Below are 22,760 nucleotides of genomic sequence, written 5' to 3'. Positions count from 1 at the left end.
ACAAAATATCAAAACTTGGGAAGCAGATGTAGCTCAACTGGGTGAGCACCTGCTTCCCAAGGACAAGGTCCCAGGTTCGATCCCCAGTACCTCCTAAAAACAAAACAAGCAAACGAAAAAACCAACTCTCACTGGGGAGTAGATACAACTCAGTGGTTGAGTGCCTGCTTCCCATGTATGAGGGCCTGAGTTCAATCCCCAATATCTCCTTGGGGAAAAAAAAAAACAACTTATGGGATACAGCAAAGGCAGTGCTAATAGAGAAATTTATAGCCCTAAATGCCTACAATAAAAAAGAAGAAAGAGTGAAAATCAAAGAACTAACTGAACAACTAGAGAAACTAGGAAAAGAACATCAAACCAATCCCAAAGCAAGAAGAAAGAAATAACAAAGATTAGAGCAGAAATAAATGCAACTGAGAACAACAACAACAAAAAAAGACAAAATGAACAAAACCAAAAGCTGGTTCTTTGAGAAGATCAATAAAATTGACAAATCCTTAACTAGACTAGCATGAATAAAAGAGAGACAATGCAAATAAATAAAATCAGAAACGAAAGGACTGATACCACAGAAACAAAAAGGATCATAAAAGGATATTGGGTGGAGGACTTGGCCCAGTGGTTAGGGCGTCTGCCTACCACATGGGAGGTCCGCGGTTCAAACCCCAGGCCTCCTTGACTCGTGTGGATCTGGCCCATGTGCAGTGCTGATGCACGCAAGGAGTGCCCTGCCATGCAGGGGTGCCCCAGCGTAGGGGAGCCCCACGCACAAGGAATGCGCCCCATGAGGAGAGCCGCCCGGCATGAAAGAAAGTGCAGCCTGCCCAGGAATGGTGCTGCACACACGGAGAGCTGACACAACAAGATGACACAACAAAAAGAAACACAGATTCCCATGCTGCTCACAACAACAGAAGTGGACAAAGAAGATGCAGCAAAATAGACACAGAGAACAGACAACCGGGGTTGGGGGGAAGGGGAGAGAAATAAATAAATAAATCTTTTTAAAAAAAAAGAGGATATTATAAGAAGCTGTATGATGACAAATTAGACAGCCTAGATGAAATGGACAAATTCCTAGAAATGTGCAAACAACCTACATGAACTACAAGAAACACAGGAACTCAAAAAACAGATGACATTTAAAGAGATTGAATCAGGAAGTAGATGTGGCTTAAATGATAGGGCTTCCACCTACCATATGGGAGTCCCTGGGTTTGATTCCTGGGACCTCCTGGTGAAATAGAAGAAGAGAAAGCATGACTGTGAGGCAAGCCAGTGCCTGCATGGCAAGCCGAGTGTCCACACAGTGAGTCAAGTGCCCACACAATGAGCCAAGTGCTCATGCAGTGAGCCAAGTGCCTGCATGGGTGCCCGCACAGTGAGTCAAGTGCCCACGTGAGTGCCCACATGGTGAGGCAAGTGCCCACACAGTGAGCCATATGCCCATGCAGTGAGCCAAGTGCCCACGGAGTGCCCTCATGGCAAGCAGAGCACCTGAGCAAGTGCTGTATGGCAAGCCAGTGCCTATGCGGCAAACCAGTGCCCATGTGGTGAGCCAAGTGCCCACGTGGTGAGCCAGTGCCTGTGCAAGTGAGTCAGGCAGCAAGATGATGACACAACAAAAGAGAGACGAAGGGGAGAGTCAAGGTGAAGTGCAGGAGAGACCAGGAAAGAGGTGGCGCAATTAACAGGGGACCTCTGATGTGGACACCGGGATCAAATCCCGGTGAAGCCTAAATGAGAAAGATGAGAAGAGAGGAAAAAAAGAGAAATAGATATAGAAGATCACACAGCAAATGGACACAGACAGCAAAAGTACGGCAGGGCAGGGGAGGGGGAGGGGGAGGAGAAGAAAAATAAATAAATAAAAATAACCTTTAAAATAAAAAATAAAGAGATTGAATCGGTCATCAAAAATCTTCTAACAAAGAAAACTCCAGGACTAGATGGCCTCACAGGTGAATTCTACTGAACATTTCAAGAAGAATTAATACCAATCCTGCTTAAACTCTTCCAAAAAAATTGAAAAGGAGGGAAAATTATCCAACACATTTTATGACACAAACATCACCCTCTACCAAAGCCAGATAAAGATGCTACAAGAAGAGAAAATTACAGACAATCTCTCTAAAGAACATAGATATAAAAATTCTCAACAGAAAAGAGAAGGAAAATTTTTTCTCAACAAAATACTTGCAAATAGAATCCAACAGCATATAAAAAGATTATACAGGGAAGCGTATCTGGCCCTATGGATAGGACGTCCGTCTACCACATGGGAGGTCCGCGGTTCAAACTTCGGGCCTCCTTGACCCGTGTGGAGCTGGCCCAGCCTAGTGCTGATGCGCACAAGGAGTGCCCTACCACACAGGGGTGTCCCCCGAGTAGTGTCCCCCACGTACAAGGAATGAGCCCCATACGGAGAGCCGCCCCCCATGAAAAAAGTGTAGCCTGCCCAGGAATGGTGACGCACACACGGAGAGCTGACGCAGCAGGATGACGCAACAAAGCAAGACACAGATTCCGGGTGCTGCTGACACAAGCAGACACGGAAGAACACAAGGCGAATGGACACAGAGAGCAGATAATGGGAGAGAAGGGGAGAGAAATAAATAAAATAAATCTAAAAAAAAAAAAAAGATGCAAATGTATTTGCACCAAACACACAAAAATATACAGCCAAGGTTGTTCACTGTAGTATTGTTTAAAATAGCAAAACACTGGAAGCTACTTAAGTGTGCATCAGAAGGACACTGGCTAAATAAATTATGGAATATTCACACAATGGAATAGTGTACAGCAATTCAAAAAAGGGAGAGAGAGAATAAAGTACATCTCTTCTATTATTTACAACTCGGAACATTCTCCAAAAATGCATTTCTAAAATAAGAAAGAGAAAGAACATAAAAGAGAAAGAAGGAAGGAAGCAAGGAAGCAAGGAAGGAAGGAAGGGAGGGAGGGAAGGAAATAAGTATAGTGTGATCCCATTCCTGTGAAAAATAAATTTAAGGGAAGACGCATGTAAATGCTTAGGAAACTTCTGGAAGGATATGGCTATATGTGGAGCAGGTAGAAGAAGCAGAGTGAAGAATTACTTTTTACTATATAAATTTTGATCCCTTTTTAAAATCATGAACATGTGTTGTTTTAAGTTTTAAAAAAAATAGATAATCTAATGATTAAAGCAAAACCACATTGCCTCTCAGACATCACCAAGATGGTGGAGTGAAATATTCAAGGGCTCCATCTCCCCACAGCACTTTTAAACAACAAGCAAAAACAGGAATAACAACAATGGTACATTACAATGAACTAAACCTGGAAAAAAATAAAACAGGAATAACTATCTTTCTAGGTGCTCCAGAAAACAGTTAAAGGGTTGCAGTAACTGGACAAGTGCTGTATCAAGAAAAAGATGACTAAAAATGGTCAAACAAGAAAGGTGAGTGGGGGGATATGGGAACTCTGCATTTTCTGCATGATTTTTCTATAAACCTATAACTTCTTTAATTTAAGAAAAAAAATTTTTTAATGGTAGGAAAACTGTGTAGAGCCATTACTGGCTCTTCTACCACCCCCATCCCAGCTGGATACAGAGCTGGCCCACATTGCCAGTGTGGTTCCCTGATCATTCTGGTACTGGAGGGAGAAAAAAAAAAACCTTATGCACATACTAGGGTACATGCATGTCTGTTCCAATTTGTCTGGTGGCAGCTTGAAGGACTGAACCATGATACTCATCTCAGACTCACTGCTCCAGACCTTGACCAACAGGTAGAAGTAGCCACAGGGCACCTAATCCACTAAAAGAAAGCATTCAAATCCAGCTGCCTGAGGCAAGGGACTAAGGGTTTTAAGACATACAATATAAGCACCCAGGACCAGGAGGAAAGATAATTTCTTATGGGAAAAGGGGACATTGAGCTCCTAGTAAACAGGGGGATTCCTAAGGCTAGGCATGCATGCCCAAGATAATATACATGCTTAGAAAAGACCAAAAGCACTCTATGCTTTTGCCTCAGGCTGTTCTTTAAACCCAATGTTTAGACAGCTACACTCTGAAGGAGATGTACAGATTTAGAAAGGTATTTTCTTCTTTTTTATTTTTTTTGGGGGGTCACCTCCTGGCATTCAAGGAATGTTCCATCATAACACTATCTAGATATAAACTTAAGGAGCAGACATCTTAGTGTATAAATTCCAGCAATAACACATTAAAATACCAAAATGTCCAAGTTTCAACAAAAGATTACAGAACATACAAAGAAACAGAAAGCAAGGGCCCAGGCAAAGGAGATTAGAAACCATCAGTAATGAGGGTCAGACCTGGGACATACCAGACAAAAACTTCTTAAAAATAATCCTAACTATATGCCCAAAGAGCTAAAGAAAAACATGGACAAAGCACTAATGGAAATCAGGAAAGCAAAAGATGAACACAAAGAGGATATCAATACAGAGATAGACATTACGAGAAGGAACTAAACAGAGTTGAAGATCACAGTATACAAATTTTAAATTCCCTGGAGGGGTTTAACAGCGGATTGGAGCTGGCAGAAGAAAGAATCAGAGAACCTGAAGATAAGACAATTGAAATCATTCCATCTAAGAACCAGAAAGAAGAAAGAATGAAGTGAACAGAGCCTGAGGAAGCTGGGGACACTGTCAAGCATACTAATACATGCACCATGGAAGTCCCAAAAGAAGAAAGAATATTCAAAGAAATGATGCCTGCAAACTTCCAAATTTAACAATAGATATGGATAGCCAAGAAAGACACTTAACAAACTCCAAACAGGATAAACCCAAATAAACCCATGGCACAGCTTATTATAATTGAACTGTTGAATATCAAAGATGAGAGAATTTTGAAAGCCACAAGGAAGAAGGAACATGTCACATACAAGGGAACCTTAATACAATTAAGTACTAATTTCTCATCAGAAATCATGGAGTCAGTAAGGCAGAGGGATGACATATTTAAAGTGATGAAAGCAAAACATTATCAACCAAGAATTCTATATCCCACAAAATTGCCTTTCAAAAATCAGGGAGAGACAGGGGCAGATATAGTTTCAGTGGCTGAGCACCTGATTCCTATGTATAAGATCCTGGGTTTGATCCACACAACCTCCTAAAAACAAACAAACAAACAAACAAATCAGCTCTCATTGGATAGCAGATGTAAGTACAAGGTCCTGGGTTCATTCTCTGGTACCATCTGAAAAAAAAAAACAAAAAAAAAAACACATTCCCAGATAAACAAAAGCTGAGTGAATTCATCACTACTAAACAAGACCTATAAGAGATACTTCAGAGAGTTCTGCAGGTTGAAAGGAAAGGACAATAGATCAAAGTCACACAAAAAAATTAATATCTCCAGTGAGGGTAACAACATGGGCAAATATAAATACTAGGACTATTGTATTTTTGATTTGTAACTCTACTTTTTGCTTCCTACAGAATCTGAAAGGCAAATGCATAGAATGTAATGATAAATCAGTGGTTTTAGATTCATATAAACATGCCATTTGTAAGAAGAACTGCATAAAGTGGGGGGATGGCAGGTTATAGGAACATAGTTTGCATATACTATTGAGGTTAAATTGACATCAAGGCAAATTAGATTGTTATAATTTAGGATGTTAAATTTAAGCCCTATGGTAACTACAAAGAAAATAACAGAGAATATGCAAGTTCATAGAGACAAAAATTAGAGTACGGGTTGCCAGGAGCAGGGAGCAGGGGGAATGATGAGTTAATGCATAATGTGTATAGGATTTCTGTTTGAGAAGATGGGAAGATTCTAGTAATGGAAGGTGAGGAGGGTGTCACAATGTTCTAAATGTGATTAATCCCATTGAATGGTATGCATGGGAGTAGTTGAGATGGGAAAGTTTATGTTGTATTTATGTTCCCACAATTAATTAAAAAGAAAGAGCAACCAAAGAGACAATGACAATTAAAGGCAATACATGATCCTGGATGGGATCTAGCAAGGGAGGAAAAAAGGCTCAAAGGGATATTATTGGGACATATGAAAAATTAGAATATAGACTATAAGTTTTATATCAATGACAAATTTTTTGGCTTGATAACTGGTGGCTACATCATAAGTGAATGTCCTTATTCTTAGAAAAGGTACTTGGAGTTTTACATGTTCATGGAGCATGATGTATACAATCTATACTCAAGTGTTCAGAAGATAGACAGATAGATAGATAGATAGATAGATAGATAGATAGATAGATAGATAGATAGATTAGAGATAGACATAGATACGGCAAATGTGGCAAAATATTAAAATTAATGGGTCTGAGTATTGGGGGGAGTAGGGATATGTTTGGGTCCCTTGTAAGGGTTTGTATTAATTTTGTAACTCTCCTCTAAGTTTAAAAGTATTTCAAAATAAAAGTTAAAAAATATTATGTTTATATTATGTACCTGGTCGCATCATTATGAAGCTATGTCCCTCTAAATAATAGTGTATCACACCTTGCATTACCATTATTTCCCCATGGGGATACAGAGTCTATGCACTGCAGAATGTTTAGTATCCTTGGTCCCCACCAACTAAAAGCCAGTGCGGGTCCTCAGTCATTATGCAATGTAAAGTGCCCCCCCCCCATATGTGCAAATGCCCCCTGGGGTATATGTGTTACTGCTTCTGGTTGAGAATAACTGGTCCTAGACTTTAATCACCATGAAGTCAGGGACTATATCCTTCTTCCTCATCACTGCATCCCCACCATCTGGCACAGAGCAGGCCCTTAGTAGATATTAGAAAGTCACCTGTACATAAATGTGTAATGATTGATGGATGGGCAGCATTTAATCATCCTGTTTGGGGAAGCCACGTGCAAGGAGTGCCATGCTATGCAGGGGTGTCCCCCACATAGGGGTGCCCCACAAGGAGAGCCACCCTGCGAAAAGCGTAGCCTGCCCAGGAGTGGCGCCACACACATGAAGAGCTGATGCAACAGGATGACACAACAAAAAGAGAAACAGATTCCCGTGCCGCCTGACGAGAATGCAAGTGGACACAGAAGAATGCACAGCAAATGGACACAAGAAAGCAGACTATGGGGGAGGGGGGGAGATAAATAAATAAAAATAAATGTTTTTTAAAAATCATCATGTTTAATCTCATTGAGCATCTTGTCTAAATGATCTCAATATGTCTGTGATATTCAGTATTCAGTGTATATTAGACACAAGAATCAAATTTTCATCATTCCTTCCAGCAATTAAATCACCTGACTCCTTAAATGACACACACACACACATTGGAGCTGAAAGGAAAATTCCAGCTCAGAGAAAATTAATCTCTATTAAAACTGTCATTCCCCCAACAATGTTAGAGAAATGAAATGCAACTATATAACATTGACAGCAGATCGGGGTGCCATGATTCACTCTGATTTCACATGTGGAAAGAAAAATTGCTATCTCACTGGATTAGAAATATTCAGTAAAGTTTATAAAAAGCACCAAACAAGTGGCAGTGCTTAGCAGGTACATACTCAATGAATAGTTGCTATTGCCACTTTTTTTTTTCTTTACCACCTTCTCTTTGAAGGTTGTCCCAACCTCACACCAACCCTCTCACATTGCCCAATCCTGACTTGTGTCAGTGAGGCATGTGTCAATGATCAATATGGGGTGACTATTGCAAAAGGCAAGACAAAGTCTACTCCACTTGAATCCCTTTCTTGATGGCAGTCAGTCCTTGAGGAAGGTGGCAACATGGTCCTCAAATCACTGAGGCATTTTCTCATGATAGGCAGATGGTACCACCTCCACACAAGAATACTCCCATTGCCTACTAAAGATCCCATTTTAAAGAGACGTTTCTAGACATACATATAACTCCCCCAAAGATTCCCTACCCCCTTCTCCAATAGAACAGTTTGATAAGGAGCAAGAGCCAGAAAGATTCCCATGCTTTTTCTCTTCCCTCTACCCTTTTCCGTTCACAAGCCCCTTCCAAAAGAATTGGTGCCAGGGGCCAAATATCAACCCTGCCCAGACAATGAGGGGCCAAGCTTCCAGGAAGAACCCATTTTTTCCCAGAAATTGCCCTTTGGGATGTGGTCTCCCTCCCCCTCCCCCCAACCTCATCCCTGTGCACCTCTGGGGAAGAGGTGAAGAGAGGTTGACTAGGCCGTGCAGACCTGCCCCTTGTCCTCCTGCCGGCCTTCCCCATTCCCCCATGCACAGGGCAGAGCACTGGGAAGGGTTCCCACAGAGTATTAGCTCCAAACAGTGAAGGAGGAAAAGGAGTGTGACACTATCCAGGCTCTGTGGTCAATAATTCATGAGGCTCAGCCTGAGGGGCACCAGTCGGGAGTCAGTTTTCCCTGTACATGGGGGAAATTAGAGTTATACTCTTATCAAGTTTGCTGAGTACAAGGATGAAATGGGGCTGCAATTGCAACTTCTCAGTTGAGGAATACACTATAAATCCACTGCATAGCTGTTACGTAACATGCTATCCACAAAACCACTTTCAACTGCTGAAATCCTTTTTTAGCTGCTCAGTCGACCTACACATACACTAAATGAATCTTTAACGAGAATGAATTTTATTAAATAGTGATCCCCAGAACTGACTTTCACAGATCAGAATTCTCTCACCTCAATTGTAGGGACCAACATGGGGTTGCCAAACTTGCAATTTCACCAACTAAGTACACTTTCTAAACCTACCCATCTACTTCATCATCTTTTCTTTTTTTTCTTCTTTATTTTTTTTTAAATGTTACATTAAAAAATATGAGGTCCCCATATATCCCCCACCCCCCTCACCCCACTCCTCCCACATCAACATCATCATCTTTTCTTAAAGAAAAGACAAACATCAGAAGAAAAATAGCAAAGCAGACACCGCTCAACTAATAGAGTATCTGCCTACCATATGGAGGGTTCAGGGTTCAATCCTCAGGGCCTCCTGACCCATGTGGTAAGCTGGCCCACGCACAGAGCTGCTGCACGCAAGGAGTGCCCTGCCATGCAGGGGCGTCCCCACATAGGAGTGCCCCATGTGCAAGGAGTACACCCCGCAAGAAGAGCCGCCCTGCGTGAAAAAAGTGCAGCCCGCCCAGGAGTGGTGCTGCACACAGGGAAATCTGACACAACAAGATGACACAACAAAAAAGAGACACAGTTTCCCAGTGCCGCCTGATAATGCAAGCAGATGCAGAAGAATACACAATGAATGGATACAGAGAACAGACAATGAAGGGGAAGGGGAGAAAAATAAATAAAAAAATAAATCTTAAAAGAAAAAAGAGGGAAGTGGACTTGGCCCAGTGGTTAGGGCATTCATCTACCACATGGGAGGTCCACGGTTCAAACCCCGGGCCTCCTTGACCCGTGTGGAGCTAACCCATGTGCAGTGTTGATGCGCACAAGGAGTGCCCTGCCACGCAGGGGTGTTCCCCGCGTAGGGGAGCCCCACTCGCAAGGAATGTGCCCCCTAAGGAGAGCCGCCCAGCACAAGAGAAAGTGCAGCCTGCCTAAGAATGGCGCCGCCCACACAGAGAGCTAACACAAAAAGATGACGCAACAAAAAAAGAAACACAGATTCCCGTGCCACTGACAACAACAGAAGTGGACAAAGAAGACAACGCAGCAAATAGACACAGAGAACAGACAACCAGGGCGGGATGTGGGGGAAGGGGAGAAAAATAAATAAAAATAAATAAATCTTTAAAAAAAAGAAAAAAGAAAAAGTAGCAAGAGACCATCTCATAATAAAGGGCTAATCTTTGAATTAAATAAGTTTAGCTATATGAAACTACTATATTGCTTTACTTTTCTCATTTTGCCTTGAACTAGTGAAAACCTCACCATGGACAAGCACTGCTTCTCAGTCTGGCATTTGGGGACCACTGGGTTAAACCAGTTAAGATACTGTCATTTGGGTTTGTTGAGTCCTTCCTGTAGTGTACCATAAACCATCAGACCTATTAATTCTCCCAGAAAACCTAGGAGGGAGATCATTTCAGCCCACTTGGCAGAAGTAGAGACTGCAGTCTTGGACACAGAATTTGTAGGTGGCTAAGACTTTATTCATCATCTACTCCAGCATGCTTAGTCTACAAACCAAGAGTATGGCCTGTGGCAGCAATAGTAACTACTATATGGTGGCAATAATTACTTTGTGTTTAGCTGTTTACAGTTTTATAAAGTGCTTTTTACATTCAACAAATATCTATTAAATATCTTAGGCTGGAGGCTAAGACCTAGGCTCATGGTGACTGTGGAGTGGTTCTCTGAATTCCTGCCTCTGGTTGGGGACCCTCTAGCCTCCTTGCTACCCCTGTAAAGGTGGGGGGAGGACTTCCTGAGGTGGAAGGTATAGGCGTCCTGTCCAGCCCACGCAGCTTCCTGAGGCAAGCCCTTGTCAACAAGTCAGGCGCTTTCTGCACACTGGTTACTATGGCGACGGGTTGGCCCTCCAAGGGCTAGCAAGAATGGGGGAGATCTTAAGCCAGAGGAAGGGCGGCTACTTCTCATCGCGCTTCTCTCTCAGGTTCCTCCACCCTCACCTAGGCCCCTCACGTGGTGACTCTGTGAGGACCAAAGGCCTCACTCAAAACATCTGCCCACTTCATGTGGGCTGTCACATAGGTAGAATCAGGCTTTCTTGGAAAAGGAAATCCATGTTGAGGTTCTGGGAAGCAAAAGCAACCAGCGCAAAGCCCTCTTTCTCCCCCTTCTTCCCCCTGCCACACACATCCCCCCCCCCCCCCCAAAAAAAAAAAAAAAAAAGAGGCAAGCAGATGTGTCAGGAGAGGCTGGAAGGCTGATACGTCTGCGGACTCCTGCAGCGGGCCTGACCCTAAGGAACCCTGTGGAGAAAGCACTTTCCCACACCCGGCCAGGGCAGGGAAAAGGCCTGCGGGGCGCGGGGAGCGGGGGCCGTGCGCCGGCAGGGGGCGCCCGCGGCCACAGCCTGCTCGGGTCGCCCAGGGCCAGCGTGAGGCTTGACAGGCGGCCCCGCGAGGGGGCGGGGGAGGGGAACGTGGCGGAGGGGGCGGAGCAGGAGGTGGCCCGCTCTTCGCCCAGCCCCTCGCCCTGCCCCTCGTCGTAGCCCGCTGTCGTCTTTTCTAGGAGGCTGGAACCCTGCGTTACCTCCCGCGCCATGCAGAAGGCGGGGTCACTGCTCAAAGTCGGTGCCGCGGCGTGGAGGACGTTGAGAACAGTCAGCTCGAGGATGGCCGGCCGGGACCGCCTCGCGAATAAGGTGGCCCTAGTCACGGCCTCGACCGACGGGTGAGTGCCCGGGCCGGAGTCTCTGAGGCTCCCTCGGTCTGGAAGCAGGGACCAGCCCCTTGCTCTCTGCGTTCTGGCGACAACCCCCCCCCCCCCCCCCCCCCCCCCCCCCCCGCTCTCAGGCCCCGGAAGAGAGGAACTACGTGGTCGGCCTGAAGCCCCGCACCCAGGTCGAATCCCCTAGTCCCAGGCCCTTCCACTGCCAACCGTAATAGTCTCTGCTGCCCCTGGCACAGCTGGCCACCTCGGTGCTGCCCCAATCGGGCCAGTCCCCCAAGCTCTGGCTGCCCCAGCTAACCAGCCCCACCTAGAGTCTGGGAAGACCAGAAACCAGAACAAGAGTCCAGATTTCAAAATCCCTATCCCATTGCCTCCATCAACTATGAAAAAATTCCAGAGGCTCCATCTGGGCACCCCTACAAATCTTCCAGAAGCCCCCTCCTCACCTAGTCAGGGCACAAGATCCATGTGTCCAGATTTCTATTTAGGTCTTACATTTTGACCTCCCCTGACCCACCACACTGGTCTGTCCTGTTTCTAATTCCCTTATGGCTTTGCTAGATACCAGCTCTTCACAAATCTAAAATACAAATCTTTGTGAAAATGCTAACAGCTGGCAATTGCAAAATGTATGACCATTACTCCCAGGGGAATATTTACATTTTTAACCAGAGACACCCACCCTTTCACATGCACCCCAAAACATAATTAAGGATGGAATTTTGAGAATGGTGTAGAGTAATAAAGGAGCTATTTGAGGACAGGGGTCCTTTTGAGTGGGACCCTAGAATCATGGAAGTGGCTACAGCTCCTTTTTCTCCCCTCAGTGCTTACAGGGTCTGGGGCCTGGGGAAGTGATCCCAGGAACTTAGGCAGATGGGCTAGAACCAAGCTGAGGGTGATGACCATAATAAGAAAAAGTAACTGAATACCAAAAACACATCCATCTGCATGGTAAAAGCTGTGCCCATTAAGCCCATTTTACACACAAGTAAAAAGACACGTGGAGGCCTCATAGAAAACCAGAATTCAAACCTAGGCAGTCTGACTCCAGCACCCATGCTCTCAACCTCTTCCCCTGTATCACCTTGACAGTTGCCTCTCTCTGCCCGCAGGATTGGCCTGGCCATTGCCCAGCGTCTGGCCCAGGACGGGGCCCACGTGGTTGTCAGCAGCCGGAAGCAGCAGAATGTGGACCGGACAGTGGCTGCACTGCAGGGGGAGGGGCTGAGCGTGACAGGAACTGTGTGCCACGTGGGGAAGGCTGAGGACCGGAAGCATTTGGTGGCCACGGTGAGCAACAGGAATGTGGGCACAGGAGGTGGCAGAGAGAAGCCAGCCCAAGCCTCCACCCCTATTTTCCTGGACGTTGGTGTGTTCTAACCCAGCATTATCAACTAAAAAGTACGAGTACATTCTGCACACACATGCCAGGCAACCGGCATATTTTCACTATGTGCTTCTCTGTCATGCCAATATCCTAAGGTCTGAGAATCATCCCTTCCCAGTCAAGTAGTCAAAACCACCCTCATGTTTCAAGTCCCACAGCATCCCTTGGGACACAAAATCTAGCTGGTCCTGGTTTTTCAGTAGTTTCCAATCTAATTGGGCAGGTGAGAAGGGCAAATAAAATCACTAAATAGATGTTCCTAACCATGAACTAATACACAATCCCCTGTTCTCCAGTTTACAGAGCAGAGGCCCCTGAGAACCTATAAGAGGCAGCCCACCATATTTTAGCCACTTACTGTGTGCCACATACTGGGCTCATAGCCCTTATACAAGTTTTGTCTAAATCAAGCAACAACCCAGCAAGGCAAGGACTAGTCTCCCAGGGTACAGAAACTGGTCCACATAACGCCTGTGGCCAGTAGGGAAAGTACTGTGATTCAAACTAAACCTACCAGCTTCCCTTCTTTAGCTCTCTGCAGACTGTCAGACATTTCCCCATTAGCACAGATTCAGACCTTAGGTCCCCACTTGGACCTTAGTCTCTGAGAAAGTGTCTAAGTCAATGTCAGTATTGGTACTTGACACCAACCTTCCAGCTGCACAAGGAAATGTGAACATCTGACAAAAGAGACTTCTCTTCCTTCCAGGCTCAGGGCACACACTCTATCCCCAGAATGGAAGGGAGAATTTTCCAAAGCATGGAGAAATACAGGATTGTGCTAACAAATTGGAAGGTTGGCAGAAATAATGTGGGTAATCTTATTATTTTTTAGAAGAGGAAGACCAGCTTAGAGTGGGGGTGAAGGGGAGATTGGAATGGTGCGGAGTCTAAAGTTATTCCATTTTTAAGGAACCATTTGGCAAATACTCAAACATGCACTGGAGAGAGCCAGGTGTGAGTCCAAGGAAGCCACCTGGGCTAGCACAGACTGTTGGATGGAGTTGAAGATTGGAGCCTTGATCCTGAGAGTGAAGGGAGCCATTTGGGAGCCTGGGCCAGTTAGTGACTAGCTGTTTAAAATGTACGGGGCAACTTAATGTTAAAATCCTGCAATAAAAATGACTTCTGGCTAGGCCCCACCAAGTCCACAGAGCCCTTCCTACAACCGTGACCCAGAAGTGGGACTTGAGCTAGACCTTGAGGAATGGGTGGGATTGAACAGATGGAGTAGGGATGGAGTCCCAGATGACCCTGAAAAACAAGCAGACAGCTAAGGAGGGAGTGAAGGAGAGAGGAGCATTGTTAGTCCACAGCAGCCAGCACAGGCTTGGGAGTGCCCTGGGAAAAGAGCTGGGGAGGAAGAGGAGAGGAGAAGCCTCCATAGCCTCCCAAAGGAGTTAGACTTTCTTGTAGGAAATAAAGAGCCAAGTGAGGAGCTGAGCAAGATAAAAATGGCTATTAAGGAAGCATAATCTGGCACTGGTAGGAAAATATATTGGAGTAGAGAAGACTCTGAGCCAAGGACGTAAGCTTAGAAGCTGTTGCTGTAATTCAGGTCTAGAGCAGAGGCACTGGGACCAGACTGAATATGCCTGAGAGATATTTAGTAGGAATCCGCCAAGATTTTCCCCACCTGGTATTAAGAAATGGGAAGGAGGAGGGATGAGTCAAAAAGGACTCTCAGATAGTTTGCGTGACCAGTGTCAGAGCAGAGAATGATCAGACACTTGCCATCAGTTTGAGATGTCTTCTGCCTGCTTCTGGCTGTGACATTTGCAGTGAGGAAGGCTGCTGCCCTGAGGGTGGTTACTTCCCAGTGGCCTACTAACATGCACCACGAAGCTTCTCAAAGGCGTGGTGAGTGGAAGCCAGTTCAGCCTGCCTCACCACCTGATTACACATTTCCTAAAAATACATAACTATCAAAACATACAGAGCACACATCACCTAATCGCTACAATATAGTGATCGCACAATTTAAAGCAAGATTTAGAAGACACCTGGGAGGTAATAGGTACCTTCCTCATTCATCTTCTCTGGTTCTGTGTCCATTCAGTCAAAACCTGGCCTTCTTTCCCTCTCAGTGCAGATAGGTTTGGATGGGAAGGGGACAGGATGCTCAGCAGGAGTGAACAAGCTCTGTGCAGTCCACCGTCCTCGCCCCATCCCCAAATATAGCCCATATCACTTTCTAACACACTCTATACCATTCCTAGCCACAAGTCCATAGGCAAGGCTTACACAGAGCCAAGGCAAGTGACTGGGGCTTTGTCCCAGGACCCCCAAATCTAGAGGGTGCAAAAAAGTGTTAACACTGGTTTTAAATGATTGTGTGCTTTTAAATTTTGTTAACTACATGTTGACAGCACAGGCATTCCTTCAGCAGTGTAGAAACAACTGAGCTTAGCACCTAGTTAGCAAGAATAATTAGGTAAAATGAGAAGCTAGCAGATGGAGCACATTGTTAATGACACCCCTCCATGCTACAAGTTCAAATTCGATTGAGGGCCCGTTTAGTGCAACTTGCCCGAGGCATCAAAAGGGCCAGTTCTCGGCAAATACAAAGTCTGGTTCCAGGGCACTTGGTATTGAAAACCCTTGCTGGTCGATTCTGTTTGACCATTCATTACTCTGGCCCATGCCTTCACCACCTGTTTATAACTTATTAAGGAGGTGAGATGTTGCCTTTCTTGGCTTTCCCAGTCGGAATCTCAGTTCTGCTTTGTCTCTGCCATGCCTCCAGGACACAAGAAAGATGAAAGAGAGGAGAACAGTGTCATAACTGAATGTGGTCCCCCTGATGGTGCTCCTGGGCAGCCAGCTCCTGAGTGACCCCAGAGGTCCCCTCCAGAGGGCTCTGGCAAACTTGCTGTGCGAGGATGGGCCTCCTCCACCTGGTGGGCAGCCGACTTTCTGCCCCGGACAACCCACACAGTCTTCACCCCTCTCCCACAATAGCATTGTGAACTTTCTTAAGCCAAACATGGCACAGTTTTAAACAAAAGGGTGTAGTGTGTGTTGGAAAAAGCTCAGCTCTACCAAGAAGACCAGGGCTCTTGCCTCAGTACTGCCACCACTAACCAGCTTTGTGCCCTGAGCAAAGCACTTGCCCTCTCCCAAAGACTGGACGAGCAGGGCTCCTGTTCTTAGCTGTCCCAAATATGTGACCTTGAGAAATTAACTTCCCTAAACCTTCAATTTCATCGCCTATACCTTGAGGACATTGGACTAGATGATCTTTAAGGCCCCTCCCAGTGGTAACTTTCTGTGGATCTATTTAAACTGATTTCTCCATTTAGATAAGTGGGAATCGGTTGAGTTGAAGGTAATCGTAACTCATCCAAGGAAAACTGGACAGTATGCACTCAGAGAAATGGGGCTGGGACTCAGTGTGAAAAGAGGAGGGGACTGGAAATAGATTTGAGGTAGAAGTTGAAGCCATGAGAATGAAGACTTTCCAAAGAAGAAAGTAAAAAGAAAAGAGCAAAGGGTCAGAGGCAGCCTTAGAAGAAGGAGGGGGGGTGGTGGGGAGAGAAGACTGCAAAAGAAATAAAACAACCTTAAACAGTAAGCAGCAGAGCTTAGGGTAGCTTTACAGAAAAAAATTTCAAGAAAAAGAGATGTCATTCTGACAACTGTTCCTAAGAAGGACTTCTTAATCAACATCAATCAATGCACATTCTTTACTTACCTGATCCAAACCTTATTCTTCTCTCTAGGCTTTGAAACTTCATGGGGGGATTGACATTCTGGTCTCCAATGCCGCTGTCAACCCTTTCTTTGGAAGCCTAATGGATGTCACTGAGGAGGTGTGGGACAAGGTGAGAGGGGATTAAAGCAGAGGGAGCAGGCCTCTGAAAGCATCCAACAGAACCTCAGTCTGATTTAGAATGTGTTTGTCAAGTTCAGTGTAAATGTGAAGACTCATCCCTATTTGTCACACACCTGGGGTGCACCTGGTAAAGGATAGTGGGGGGTGGCTTCTTCTCTTCCTGCCCTTCTCTCCTTTCTCCTCCTTCCCAGTCTTGTCTTCTTCTCTTTGCTCCTTCCTGGCCTTCTTCTCCCCTCCCCCAACTCTTCCTCCCCCTACACCACCCCCTTCCCCTACTACCTGCTGGTTTACTTCCAGCAGATTCCTGGCAGTTAATATGCCAATAACTAATGCACTCTTAAACTAGCACACCCACCCATCCCCTTTTCTGCTCCCTAAAAAGAATGGTTTTTCATTGATTGGCAAACTTACATACCTTTTAGTTAAGTGAAATACCAATTTTGGTGAAATGACCAAAGTTGCCACTGTAAAACACAAAATTTGAAAAAGACCTGGACATTTTCTTTCTTAACTGCAAAGTCAAAAAATCTGAGACCTAGATATCTAAATTTAAATGCTGAGATAATGGTTTTTATGTGACTCTGTATAATCTACATTATATTTATATTTCACACATCTACGTTCCTTAATTATAAAGCCATAATTAAAATATTTATCTTTGTTTACTGAGGTTAATATTCCCACACAATTCAGAAATGCTGAATTTTTCATGTTCTCCTATGGTTTTGTTTTTTACTCCAATGTCAGTTAATTTCCCAATACTGAAGTTTAAGGGTACAAAAATATTATAGTTTATCAGTGTTTCACAGGTATAAAAACCAAAGTGCCAAAATGTTCTTCAGTGAGCCAGTTCCAGATTCTGGCATTCTTTAAATAGAAAATCTTTCATGATTCTCTGTTCATCTTTCATGGAAATCAGTTTTTCAAACCAAGTAATTTTTCTTTTTAGTTTGCCATCTTTTAAAATATCACAGCCTATCAAATCTAAATGCAATGGTTGATCCTTAATTAAATGCAATATTAGAAAAAGTAAAAGAACAATTGGGGAAATTTTATACGGACAGCATATTAGATAAAATTATTATTATCAATGTTAAATTACATGGTTTTGATAATGGTGTTGTGCTTGTGTAAGAGAATGTACTTATTATTAGGAAATATATGCTAAACTATTTAGGAATAGAGCATTACTATGTCTGCAAATTACCTTCAGTGGTTTCGGGGGAAACAAACTACATGTAAGGATATATAGGGCAAAGGGGGCAAAATGTGAACTACAGGTGAATCTAGGTAAAAGGTTAAAAGATATCTGGACATTCTTTGTACTATGATTCCAACTTCCCTGTAAGGTTGGAATTTTTCAATATAAGAAGAGGTCAGCATGGGGCAGTGGGGAGTGGGAAGGAAAGGGTGGAATATCCCAGCTGTTTTAGTTTCCAAGATGCTAAAACAAATTCCATACAATGGGTTGGCTTAAACGACAGGAATTTATTGGCTCATGGTTTTGAGGCTAGGAGAAGTCCAAAATTGAGGCATTAGCAAGGCAATGCTTTCTCCCCGAAGATGGTGACATTCTGGCTGGCTGGTTGCCAGCGATCCTTGGTCCCTAGCTTTCTGTCACATGGCAAAGCACATAGCAGCATCTTCTTCTTTTCCCTTTTCCGTTGCCTTCTAGCTTCTGGCTACTCCCCTTATTGAGCGTATTGAATTGAGTGAGGCCCACCCTCATTTCGTTTTGTTGTTGTTGTTGTTTCAATGTTATATTAAAAAAATATGAAGTCCCCATATAGCCCCCAACCCCCCTCACCCCACTCCTCCCACCCCACTCCTCATCATCATGGCACATTCATTGCATTTGGTGAATATATTTTGGAGCACTGCTGCACCACATGGATAGTGGTTTACATTGTAGTTTACACTCTCCCCCACTCCACCCAGTGGGCCATGGCAGGACATACAATGTCCAGCATCTGTCCCTGTAGCACCACCCAGGACAACTGCAAGTCCTGAAAATGCCCCCACATCATAGCTCTTCTCTCTCCCTACCCTCAGCAGCTACCGTGGCCACTTTCTTCACCTCAATGCTACAATTTCTTCCATTACTAATCACAATAGTTCCATAGTAGAATATCAGTAAGTCCACTCTAATCCATATGCTATTCCTCCAGCCTGTGGACCCTGGGATGGTTATGTTCACTCTCCCTCTGTATCAAGAGGGTCCTTAGATTCCACATGGATGCTGGATGCAATTCTCCTGCTTGCAGTTGTAGGCACTCTTGGCTCCCTGGTGTGGTGGTTGACCTTCTTCACTTCCCTTTTAGCGGGCCAGGGTAAGTCCAATAAACCAGATGGTAGGAGTTGCAAGTCTCCTGAGGCTCAAGGCCTGGCTGTCACATGGACAGTCCAGCGATTCAGGTCTCCTGAGTATACACCAACCCCAGAGCCAACCACAGATCTGGTAAAAGTAACAGAAGAGGCGTTTTGGTGTATCTTAACTGATATTAATAGCATCTTCAAAGGTCCTATTTACAAATGGGTTCAAACTCACAGGACCAGGGCTTGGGACCTGAATATGCCCTTTGTGGGGACAATCCAAAACTAGGAGTGCCTACAACAATGTAAAAAATTATTAGACATTTGTTTTAAATCACAGACATGGAGGCTATGCCCTACTCCCACAAGAAAACACCTCCTCATGATCTGACATTCCAATAAATGCCCAGCCAGACAATCCATCTTGAAGGACAAAGAGCATCTCACTCCCTAATTTCAGAGACCAGAGAATTGCTGGGACAACTGCAAGTGTCTGAGGTCACACCCCATTTTTCCTAGGAAGCACAGCCCACTCTGGGGAAGGTCCAGGAAACAGATCCAATTCCAGTTAGAAGAAACACAGGATACCCCACTCAAATCCAAGGCAGCCCTGAAAGTCAAGGTCCATTCTGGGCCAAATCATACTTGGCTGGTTAAGAAACAAGATGAACCCAGATCTGTTCTTTCTTGCTGCACATAATGTGCCATTATCCAGCCAAATTAGCTTGTGACAGACACTTCTTCCTCTATTCCTTCACTTGTAAAGCCAGGGTGGTTTCATCTCGAGGTCTCCGCCAGCTCTAGCAAACAGAGCCTATGAACTCCACCAGGACTCCTCTTCATCCTGCCTCCTCCAGCTCTCTTCCCTCATACTGTTTCCCTTCTACTCTTGGTTTCAGATTCTGGACATTAATGTGAAGGCTACATTCCTGTTGATCAAGGAAGTGGTGCCAGAGATGGAGAAACGAGGGTACAGAGAATGAGAGGAAGCCCAGGTGTGGGGGCACCATGGGGAGCCTGAGGGCATGGTGTCCCCTGGGAAGAGGGTCAGGCTCTCTTCTTTTTCCAGAGGCGGTTCAGTGGTGATCGTGTCCTCTGTAGCAGGCTACAGCCCATTTCCTGTAAGAACCTCTCTCTACTACCTCCATACCTTCCTCCGTCCCACGCGTTCTCACCCCTCCAGTTGCCCTAAGAAGTTTGTGTCCCCTCTTAGAATCATACCACCAAGCTCCTTCCCACAGAATAGATGGCTTGCCTCCACAGATCCTAACCCAGGGGAGGTTTAGCCACCAGACACAGTCCTGACTATGACCCTCCCTCACAGGAGGTGCCCTACTGACCACTGTCCTTGATAAGAACCAAGAATGAGCGGCAAACATTCTTTCTTCTCCCCAGGGCCTGGGCCCTTACAATGTTAGTAAAACAGCTTTACTGGGCCTCACCAAGAACCTGGCAGTGGAGCTGGCTCCAAGGAACATTAGGGTGAACAGCCTGGCACCTGGACTCATCAAGACCAACTTCAGCAGTGTGGTGAGGAAGGCAGGCCCACTGTCCCCCTGGGGCCTCCCAGAAGGGCGATCATCTTTCTGGGTTCAGAGCTCCCACCTATTTCCACCCCACCTCCCTGAGATTTTCTATCTCCTCTCCATATCAACCACCCTCCCCAGACCAGACCCTTCCCCTGCCCATATACACATGCACTGCTTTCTTGAGGTGTGGAGTGGAGACTAAGGAATTCAGACTCTAATCAAGCTGTTTTATATCTCCTTAAGTGATTAGAATTGGGGAGACCTCACTCTTCAGGAACCCAGAAAAATGGCTAACTAGAGCCTGATATGAATGAAACACAAGGGGGCAGTGGGGAGGGACTGGGAGCTAGGAAGAAATAAGAAGTTAAAGGGGTCTCTCCATTATTCCTTTCCATGGAGGTGAGAACAGGCAGTCTCTTCCCTTCTCTGACCCTCAGTTTCCTCTCCTTTCGTATAAAGCAATTTCCCCTAGCTTCTCCCTTCTTCTTACAGTTGTGGGTAGACGAGGCAAGAAAAAAAAGCATACAAGAAACCATGCGGATAAGAAGGTAAGACCTGTCACAAGGGAGGGTTAGGAGGGGGGAGATGGAAAGGTTTGGACCTGACACAGTCCACGGCTCCCTGATTGCTCTCTCCACGTGGGCATTTGCCTTCACCACTGGGCATCCCTGGCCATCAGGGACACATGGTTGTTACACGAAAAGCAAAGGCAAAATCACAATCACATTTTTTTAGTTCCCCTTGATTAAAAGTCATATTTCCAAAGCTCAAGTTGATGATCCTATAATCTAAATAAAAGGAATGAAGAGCTTTACTAAGCCTAAAACTCACCTTGCCTAAGAAACTCCTTTTCCCAAACTGTTCAGGCACCTTCACCCATCTCCCTTGCCTCTAAGTTCCCTGCCTGTCCAGCTTCTGGGCCCGCTCTTGTCCTTAGCTTCTCCCCTTAAGGACAAATGCCAAAAATATCTAACTTTTTCCTGGTCCAAATATCTCAGACTCTTCCAAGTCCTCCCAAAGGCATTCTGATGCCAGGCATGAGCTGCAGGCCTAGTTCACAACTCATTTATAAGTCAGAATATTGACATCCTTGAGCCACAAAGAATGATCTAGTCCCATGCTGCTCAGTCCTGGCTGTACATTAGAATCACCTGAAATTTGTAAAGTACAGATGTTCAGGCCCAACTCCCAGATACTCTTTTTTAATTGGTCCAAGGTGGGATCCAGGCATCTTTGGTAGAGTCGCTAATCCAGGTCTCCTCGGTTTAGGTTACTCACTCTACCCACCTCTAAAGCATTCTGTGGTACTTAAGTTAAAGAGTTCCCTAAACTGCAATCACTGATACAAATGAGAAACATCACATTCTTATAAAACGAACCTGAGTTTAAGGAGCAAAAATAGATTCCTGAAAAAATTGTCCATACATTGAACCTGTACAAATGGAATTATATTTTAAACACACCATTTACCGTCACACAGACACCTGCCATTTGAGTACTAAGTACAATGTGAAGCAAATTCTTTAAAAGTGTAAATTAACTCCTCCATTTTATCTACATAACTTTGGATTTTTGTGTACTGAGTTCTAAAAAGCCCAGTTTCTCTATATTATTTGAATATAACATGTAGTGGTTTTTGCAGAGTACAGTGTTTATGCTTACAGTAACTGATAACAGCTTATCCTCAGGATAACCCTATTTGATGGATGGGAAGCCTGTATACTGATCCTGAAAAATCATCTGGTACTTCTTGATGAAGCAAATTGCACTCTCCGTGAGCCAGGGTTGGGGGCCTGACCTGTCTGATTGTACTCCCTTGTTTCCTTTATTCTCCAGGTTAGGCAAGCCAGAGGAGTGTGCGGGCATCGTGTCTTTCCTGTGCTCTGAAGATGCCAGCTACATCACTGGGGAGACAGTGGTGGTGGGTGGGGGGACTCCATCCCGGCTCTGAGGACCTGCAGAAAGCCCACCAGGGCAGAGCTTGGGCTCCATTTCCTGGGTCCTGTTCATGGACAGTTTCCAGCGTACCTGAACTGGCCTTTCCCACCTCTGCCTGTCTTTACGTACTACTGTCCCAAATCAGTTCTGCCCCGTGAAATAAGCCAACCTTCCCTGCAGTCGAGGCATGTCCTCATCAGGATTCCTGCTGTTGCTGTAGCCAGAGAAAAAGGCTTCCTCTGAGAACTCAGGGCAGACCTACTGAGAAAGCCGAGTCCACCTTGGCAAAGACCACTTATTTTTTTTCCTGGGCATCTAGGGAATTTGAGGGGAATGGAAAAGGAAAAAAGTAGAGTGGAAGGAGCAGGGTAGGGAAATTAACAACTTGCAAATAGGGTACAAATAAAATGCAGATGATCATATTGCTTTGAATCAACATCTTCATATTTCAGCGTGCAGTGTTTGGGTA

The 22,760-nt window shown here is 44.9% G+C and overlaps 1 protein-coding gene across 2 annotated transcripts; it reads left to right on the top strand.

The window, feature by feature from the left end:
* The first annotated feature begins 11,082 nt into the window (after positions 1 to 11,082).
* Positions 11,083 to 22,713, top strand: LOC101445042 (dehydrogenase/reductase SDR family member 4). Of its 2 annotated transcripts, XM_058293693.2 has the most exons (8): positions 11,084 to 11,286; positions 12,402 to 12,579; positions 16,399 to 16,500; positions 19,724 to 19,794; positions 19,894 to 19,945; positions 20,220 to 20,354; positions 20,846 to 20,901; positions 22,190 to 22,713. In XM_058293693.2, exons 1-8 carry the CDS (start codon positions 11,156 to 11,158, stop codon positions 22,302 to 22,304), a joined length of 840 nt encoding a protein of 279 aa, XP_058149676.1. In that variant the 5' UTR covers positions 11,084 to 11,155; the 3' UTR covers positions 22,305 to 22,713. The 2 variants fall into 2 exon arrangements, with proteins under 2 accessions (XP_058149677.1, XP_058149676.1); XM_058293694.2 differs by lacking the exons at positions 19,724 to 19,794; positions 19,894 to 19,945 and having other exon boundaries at positions 11,083 to 11,286.
* Positions 22,714 to 22,760: the final 47 nt, after the last annotated feature.

The sequence above is a fragment of the Dasypus novemcinctus genome, chromosome 3 (assembly GCF_030445035.2).
Source record: "Dasypus novemcinctus isolate mDasNov1 chromosome 3, mDasNov1.1.hap2, whole genome shotgun sequence".
Classification (NCBI taxonomy): Eukaryota; Metazoa; Chordata; class Mammalia; order Cingulata; family Dasypodidae; genus Dasypus; species Dasypus novemcinctus.
The sequence above is the reverse complement of the archived record's forward strand: the minus strand, read 5'-3'. Positions and strand labels throughout refer to the sequence as shown.

Coding starts and splice junctions, on each gene's coding strand:
- LOC101445042 (XM_058293693.2), top strand. CDS start 11,156: ATGCAGAAGGCGGGGTCACTGCTCAAAGTCGGTGCCGCGGCGTGGAGG. Junction 12,580..16,398: donor GGAAGCATTTGGTGGCCACG/GTGAGCAACAGG, acceptor TCTTCTCTCTAG/GCTTTGAAACTTCATGGGGG. Junction 20,355..20,845: donor AGACCAACTTCAGCAGTGTG/GTGAGGAAGGCA, acceptor TTCTTCTTACAG/TTGTGGGTAGACGAGGCAAG.